Consider the following 7,295-nt stretch of genomic DNA (forward strand, 5'->3'; position numbering starts at 1 on the left):
TTGATGCTGAAAGATGTGTGCATCATACTTTACACACAGTGAATAACAGCAAATAAAGAAGGTTTAAGATGAAAAATGCATATAATATTAAAAAAGCAGCAGTATTAAAACAGCGAGAAAAAGCGTATAGAGGACTGACTGAATAAGTAAGTAGCTAAAAATATCACTGCTTTTAACAAACTGTCATAATTATAACATTCTTGGAAACATTATGTCATACCTTAAAAGTGAGAAGTGGACTTTAATATGTCACTCAGCAAATGTATTAATTATAACCACTAATCTCAACATACTATTTATTTACTTCAATTTTAGTAATTACAATTAAGTAAGTAATTAATTATATAGAAAAAGTAATTCTGTGTTGAAAATGGTGGGGTCATAAGGGCTTATTAGGGGTGTGCACAATTCTGTGAGAACAAGACGAGAAAAATATTTTAACACTATTTTGAAGTTATATTCAATGGTGAAATATCTGAGTGGGGAGTCTGAGGGTCCTCCCCTAGATGTTTTTGAGCATTAAACACTTAATTTCCTGACTTCAAGAGAAATGTTCTGCACCAATTTATGGTGGACATGTCCATATTGCCAAAATGTATTTTCATGCAGGCTAATATGCAAAACACATACATGAGAACATGGAATAAATGAAACAAACACTTTGGTTTCTGATCAGCGTAACTGCTGACTCGACAGATAAGGCACCAGGATTAACTAAGCCTGGCTGTCAGCCTGGAGCAGGCTAGCTGCACAGAATAAATCACCATGGTAACTTATGTGCTATTGCTTTCATGAAACCGAGTCACGGCTTAATCGCCAGGTATCTGGAAAATCCTGGCTTAATCTGCTATCTTGGTTTTATGAAACAGCCCTCAGGGTGATTAAGAACAGCTGAGTATAGTTGTGCAGAGCTGCTACAGACAGTTTGACTTGTGATGAATTCCTAGAATAAATGTGTTTTATAGGTCTGCAATTTCCTAATGGATAACTAATTTGCACTTATTAGACAGAAAATACAGACATGATCAATTTGGGCACTTCTTCCAATCAATAAATTCCAAAGAATTTAAACTATTTAGATTATTTTAGTAGTTTGTTAAGCAAAAAAAAGCAAAATATTTGCTAATTCTAGATTCTCAAATGTGAGGATTCTCTACTTGGTGATCCTTAAAGATTCAGTGTGTAGGTTTAGTGACATCTACTGGTCAGGGTTACGAATTGCAACCATGTGGTCAGCCATCGCTCACCCCTCCCCCGGCATAACATGACTACGTTCATGTAAAGGGACCCTGAATACACTATGTATATCATATTGCATTCTGTCAATAGATCCACCTAAATATTACACACTGAACCTTAAAGTGAAAATCAAGTAAAACACCTCGGGCTGTAGGAAATAGCGACTGGCCTTTTTTTCTGGCATTCTATAGACAAACAAACGATTAATTGATAAATTAAAAAATTTATTGTAAATTGCAGCCCTAATTGCGAGCACAACCTACAGTACTTTATTCAGCAGGTCAGCTGAACATGCAAAAACGTAAAACTTGTCAAGAGGCATATGAGTCAACAAATGTGGAGAGTAAAGTTTCCAATAATAAATGAATATATTAACTTGGGTGTAAATTGAGCTTTTTCCCCCCAAGGAAGTTACTTTTCGCTCTATATATAATAAATATAATATTTTCCTAAATAGACACAACTGAACACAGTCAAATATAAATTAATGAAGGACAGTACGCCTTTAGTAAATACACAAATCCAATATTATCTCTTATCTGGTGTCTATCAAAACTAAATGTTAGTTTAAGTTTAGTGCATTGATAATATGGAAAGTTCAATAATTATTTCAATTGCTAATTTCTATATAATGTGTGTTTTTCTAGTTTTATAAATTTTTTTAGTTGCAGAACCTCTGACTTGATTGTGTCCCACTTGTTAAACCAAACCTACATCACAGTAGACAGCCTGTGTGTGTCAGTCAGTAAAAACATGCAGTGGTGCTGTTAGTGTGTCTATTGAGCTTCCTGTCTGGTGAGTTTAGGTACAATGCAGGAGTTTGACATCTCACCTTTCTCAGGGATCTTTGTCAGCATGTCAATCTTTGGAGTGACTTCGCCCTCTCTGGAAACCTCAACCGACCAATGAATGAACAAAACGCAGCTACAAACAAAAACACACATACACAGTCAGAGGTCAGCAGAGGTGACTTCACAGAGACCGTGTTACTGAGCTCCTTCTGTGAGTTTAATTACCCAGGAAGCTCGGGATGATTCAGGGACATGACGTCTGACATGCAGCCTCCAGAAAGAGAGACGACAGACGGATACTTCTCCTGCAGAGAGACAAACAGTGAAGAGAGACTCGTTCAGGATCATGACTTTAGAAATGTTTTCTCGTTCATGTTGGTAAAGTTAGTTTGAGCGTGCTCGGTGTGGCTGTGCTGCAGAGATATAGAGAAATAATCGCTATATATATATATATATTTTTTTTTCTTTACCATATTGTGCAGCCCTAAAACTCATTTTGTTTGTCTTAGATTATATTCAGATGAACTTGAGAATATACTCTTACTCAAAGAACATCTGCCATCTTTCAGTCTTCATGAAATGTTATCTACAAAAAATTATAATCAATTTTACAGATTTTTCATGTCAGGTTTCTGACTTTTTAAACAAACCCCCCCTGAATTGTTTGTGATTTTATTTTAGTTCTGGCCAAATTTCCGGGTAAGTGTTCTTCTTGGCCTGTGGTACTGACTGTTGTCTATTACTGTGGTTTCCCACCATTTTTAAAGGTAAGTCAGTTGGCCTGCGGGGGGCGCTACAACATCTGTTTAGAAACCTGAACACTGGGCCTCATTCATCAAACTAAATACACAAGTTTGTAAATGAAGACAACATTAATCTGATATAACGAGGAGTGAATATTTCCAGTGTTCATCAACTGAAATTATTTCTGCTTCAGTTCCAGTGAAAACTCTCCTCTTTGTTTTTCATCAAGAAAACTAGAGCGAACATTTTTAAACTTTATGACCCGCGACAACGTTTGGAAGAAAATGATTCATCTGTGTTCAGGGACGTTTAGTTTACTGGCTTTACAAAAGAGAATCTGGTGAAATCTTATTTATTTTACAGCCTCGACTCGCCAAGAAGATGCCCATACGCACACACTTTGTATTTCTATACTTGTGAGGAGGACCTTGGTGACATTAGGCCTATGCATTCCCATTCGCCCCAAATCCAACCTGAACCTTAAAACTAAGGTCCGCATCAAGGTCCGAACGAAAGTTCATGTTTTGATACATTTTGATACATTAGATTTGGTTTGGTTTCACACTGCAATTCTGCGACCGCACTAAAGGACTTTACATGACGCACTTGCGTCCTGTCGTCATCATCTATGTGGACTGCGTCTCCCTATACTTGACATTGATAGGTTTATTAAAACAGTTCAGCGGGTATCTTTCACAAAAATTAATTAAAAATGAACAGATGCATATTTGACACTATATTGTTATTATGGCATTACTACCTACAGCACCAGCTATAGGCTACTTCACAATTAAACGTCCTCATTATGCGAACACAACGTCGCCAGAAGACTGCAAACAAACCAGGGAGATTTATAATTGTGTCCTTATTTCAATGCATTACTCTGTGCATTTGTTTGTTTCCGGTTTACACGTCAACCGCCAAACTTCCTGTAAATAGTCTGAAAGTCCGAACTATCCAAAAAATGCTTCCACACCAGAAACGAACCGAACCATGGTTCAGTTTGATCCGGACCTTGACTACCTCTTTTCGTCTGACCAAATTTCGTCTGTTTGGTCCGGATCGTGGTCCGTGGGAGGTTTCACACCTGCAATTTTGGTTCGGACCAAGCTGAAAAGTCCAAAAGTCCGGACCAAACCAGGTAGGTGTGAAAGCCCTAGTCTAGTCTTAACCTTTCTGGCAGTCTGACCCCTTTTAGAGGTTGGACTGTCCCCGATTGTCCAATCTAATGAATGGAGAGACGGGCCCTCAGTTTTGCTGACGGGAGTTTACAGTTGCTTGGATTGTCCGGAGAGCAGACTGCAACAAAGTGTCCCTGACTCATCCTAAAATAAGCCTTATTAAACAGACCATCATTAAGACGAAGCTCCTGGACCAACTGGTAGGCTACTACCAGCGGTGTGTCCTCTTTCTGAGGATCTCATGTGCCCACACAGATCTCCCTTTCAAATCAGCTTTATTGGCCTGATAGTTTTCCAAAGCTACATATAAATTACATAAGAACAATTAATTTCATTTCCCTGTCTCATGCGTGTTTGTTCACCTCTCACACTCAAAACAATGCCAGAGCAGGGGCTCTCCCTTTGTCTATTTTTTATCTTTTTTAAGGCAGATGTTTTTAACAACTAAAGACAGACCTGTGAGTTGTGATCAAGTTTCTGCTAATATGACTGTTATTACTTAGCTGCAAAGCAAAGATTACAGATCGCTGGCGCTATAATCTTTGATTAGACTGACAGGACAGCTGGTTGCCACATTAAAAAACCGCAGCACGCTGGTCTTTTCTAAATTCAACCAAAAAAAGGCATTGCTGTCTGATCGGGGCCTGATTCTTCTTTGGCGTTTTATAGCGGTTGGCATTACCGCCACCTACTGGATTAAACAGTGCAAAAATATTTACAGTGTCCACCCAAAGTGATTTCATTCACAACTATAGTCCGTCTAGTTTTTTTTAAATTTCATTTTTGTGTCTATAGTAGCATTCTCGCAACCCCCAGGTTAAGAACCACTGGTCTAAACACTCGAACAGCCCTTTGAAGGTCTGTCCCAACGTGAGGACAGTCCAAAATGTCTCCACTTTCCAAAGATGTCCTTACTCCCAAGGGCTAAAACTGAAATTGGTCCTCACAAAGATAGACAAGTACACACACTCGGGGCAGTATACTTCAGCCATTAGAGGTGTGTCTCACAGGTGAGAGATGTGTCCAGGTGACTCAACCCAGAGGTATTTGCAGCTGTGTGTCGTCTGTAATCAGAACCAGGCTGCTTTAAGTTTCTACTCCCTGAACCAGTCCCGATCAGACCAGAATCAGGTCTTTACTATCCTCTACTGTGTTTTTACAGAGCAGATTTGTTTCTCTCTTGTTCACGTTTGTCTTCTGTCTTTGAGGACTCTCACATGAACAAAAGACTTGATGATTTCAACTGAAGGAGAACAACATCTGCTCACAGTTTATAGAAAAAACAAACATATCCTCTTGTTTCTTTCAGCAGCAGCTTAGTGACTCCTCCTCTTTATGTCAGACTGAACTCCTCTTCCACTGCACAGCGAGACCTCGTCCATACCAAGCAGACCAAATCTGAACACGCATCTTTTTCCTCTCTGTTGGGTCCTCACTCTCGCCCCACACGGAGGGGATCAGTATTCCTGGCTGAGGTGCATAAATAAAATGAAATCTTCAATCTGCTCATCAGTATTTAATCTGTCCAGGTAGATTTTTTTTGTCCTTTTGCTGACTTTCTAGGCACTTTTTGACATTATGCGTGGTCCTTTTGTTCAGCACAGTCTCAAATAGAAGTCGGATTTCTCATATTGTCAAATTAACTAAATGTAAATCTTCCAGGAACCCAAAATTCAAGAGAAATGACACAGGCGCCTATAAAACTGCACAAATCTTTAGTCATAATCACTCAAATTATTATTATAGAACAGTTATAGGTTGTAAAAAATATTGTTTTCACTATTTCTACACACAAATACAGAACATGCAAATAATAAAACTATAATCTCTACATGTGAAGTGTTTTCATTCCAACTGTCTTTTTCATTGAAAGTCAACGTGTGCCTGTAAATAATGTGACAATAATGAGTTACTGTGTGAAAACCCCACATCATAACTTTAAACTGGCTTTCTCAGCTTGTCTCTAGATGCCATATAAAGTTGTTAATGATGGACTCCAAAGGGTTAAAATAAATCATAACCACTGAGAAATTACAGAAACTTATCAAGATTTATTAAATAATTTAATTGAATGTTATGAAGTAGTACTATTAGTACTATTATTAACAATTTAATTATTTGCACAGACAGATGGTTGTTTCTGAACGCCTGTCATGTTTCTACAGGAGGAAAAGGACGAGTGTCTGTTTAACAACACTGCAAACGCAGACAAGCCAAGACAGAGCCGCCTGTAACACGATCAGTCAACTTGCAGGATCTTGCTCTCGTAAATCTCAGATCTTTTTTCCCCCCTTTATCGTATACAATGACTGACTATTGGTGTTAAAGAGCTAAGAGAAGGTTAACAAAATCAGTCGAGGCGGTGCGCCTTAACACGAAGAAGAAAACTTCCTGGCACCTCTAATACTCTCTGTGATCACTCATTTTAAATGTCCCAAAATACAGATGTTTCGTTAATGTGGATTCATGTTGATGTCAGACATGGCAATCAACTTTAATAAATCTTTGTCAGCGTTATATTGGGCTTAATGCTAAAATTAGCTTGCTACCATGCTTAAGTTATGTCCTTTGATCCAGAGTGAAATATCTCAACAACTAATTAGATGGATATCCAAAGTCATGCAAAAACCAAGTCTTTGTTTGGGAACAGTTAATTGAGGTTTAACAGTCACATTCACACCTTCTGGACATCATTTCTAATTATAAAACATTTAAGTCCGTTCAGTTTCATTGAAGAGGTGTGGGAGGTTTGCAATTAAATACGGTGGTACAATTATTACTAAAATAAATCTGGCTTTATGCCATTTTTATGTTGTGGTGACGTTGGCGGTTTTTAAAAATCCTTTTACGATGTCAGAGTCAAGTAAACTACCTGTTTTGTGCCTGTATAATATCATCGTGTTGATTTTCCTCTTTAATTATTTCATGCCGACACGTTCTCATCATGTTTTTGGCTTTGGAGTGTCTTTAGGACTTTAATTTAAATGTGTTGCTGAGCAGAGAAGTCCTAATAGTTGACAGTGAAGTGGGATGTTTGGTCTTGTGTGACCTCTGACCTCTGTCCTACATGTAAACTTCACCTCCTTCTGGTACTTTCCTGTTATTTTCACCACAGAACTGAACCAGCCTTCATGTTTTAAACTCGTCTTAGCAAACCTCCTTCTCTTTCTGTTCTTTTCACTGTGCAACATGTGGATGTTTAACTTCTGTCTTATATCCTCTAGCATGTTGGCAGTGTCTTCCTTCAGACAGGAAGACAGATGTCAGACCTGTCTCCCTCTCCATCTGTATATTACTCTCTCTCGCTCTCTCTCTCTCTCACTTTCTTTTTGTCCCAGCT

The 7,295-nt window shown here is 38.4% G+C and overlaps 1 protein-coding gene across 2 annotated transcripts in view; it reads right to left on the reverse strand.

Moving 5' to 3' along the window:
* Window positions 1-7,295, reverse strand: part of LOC123987554 (centromere protein P) — a 113,367-nt gene that overhangs the window by 607 nt on the left and 105,465 nt on the right. For both annotated transcript variants that reach the window (XM_046076553.1, XM_046076552.1), the window contains exons 7-8: window positions 2,256-2,335; window positions 2,072-2,163 (exon numbers count right to left, since the gene is read on the reverse strand). In XM_046076553.1, coding sequence (XP_045932509.1) covers window positions 2,072-2,163; window positions 2,256-2,335 — 172 coding nt within the window. The remainder of the gene's footprint in view (window positions 1-2,071; window positions 2,164-2,255; window positions 2,336-7,295) is intronic.

The sequence above is a fragment of the Micropterus dolomieu genome, linkage group LG18 (assembly GCF_021292245.1).
Source record: "Micropterus dolomieu isolate WLL.071019.BEF.003 ecotype Adirondacks linkage group LG18, ASM2129224v1, whole genome shotgun sequence".
Classification (NCBI taxonomy): domain Eukaryota; kingdom Metazoa; phylum Chordata; class Actinopteri; order Centrarchiformes; family Centrarchidae; genus Micropterus; species Micropterus dolomieu.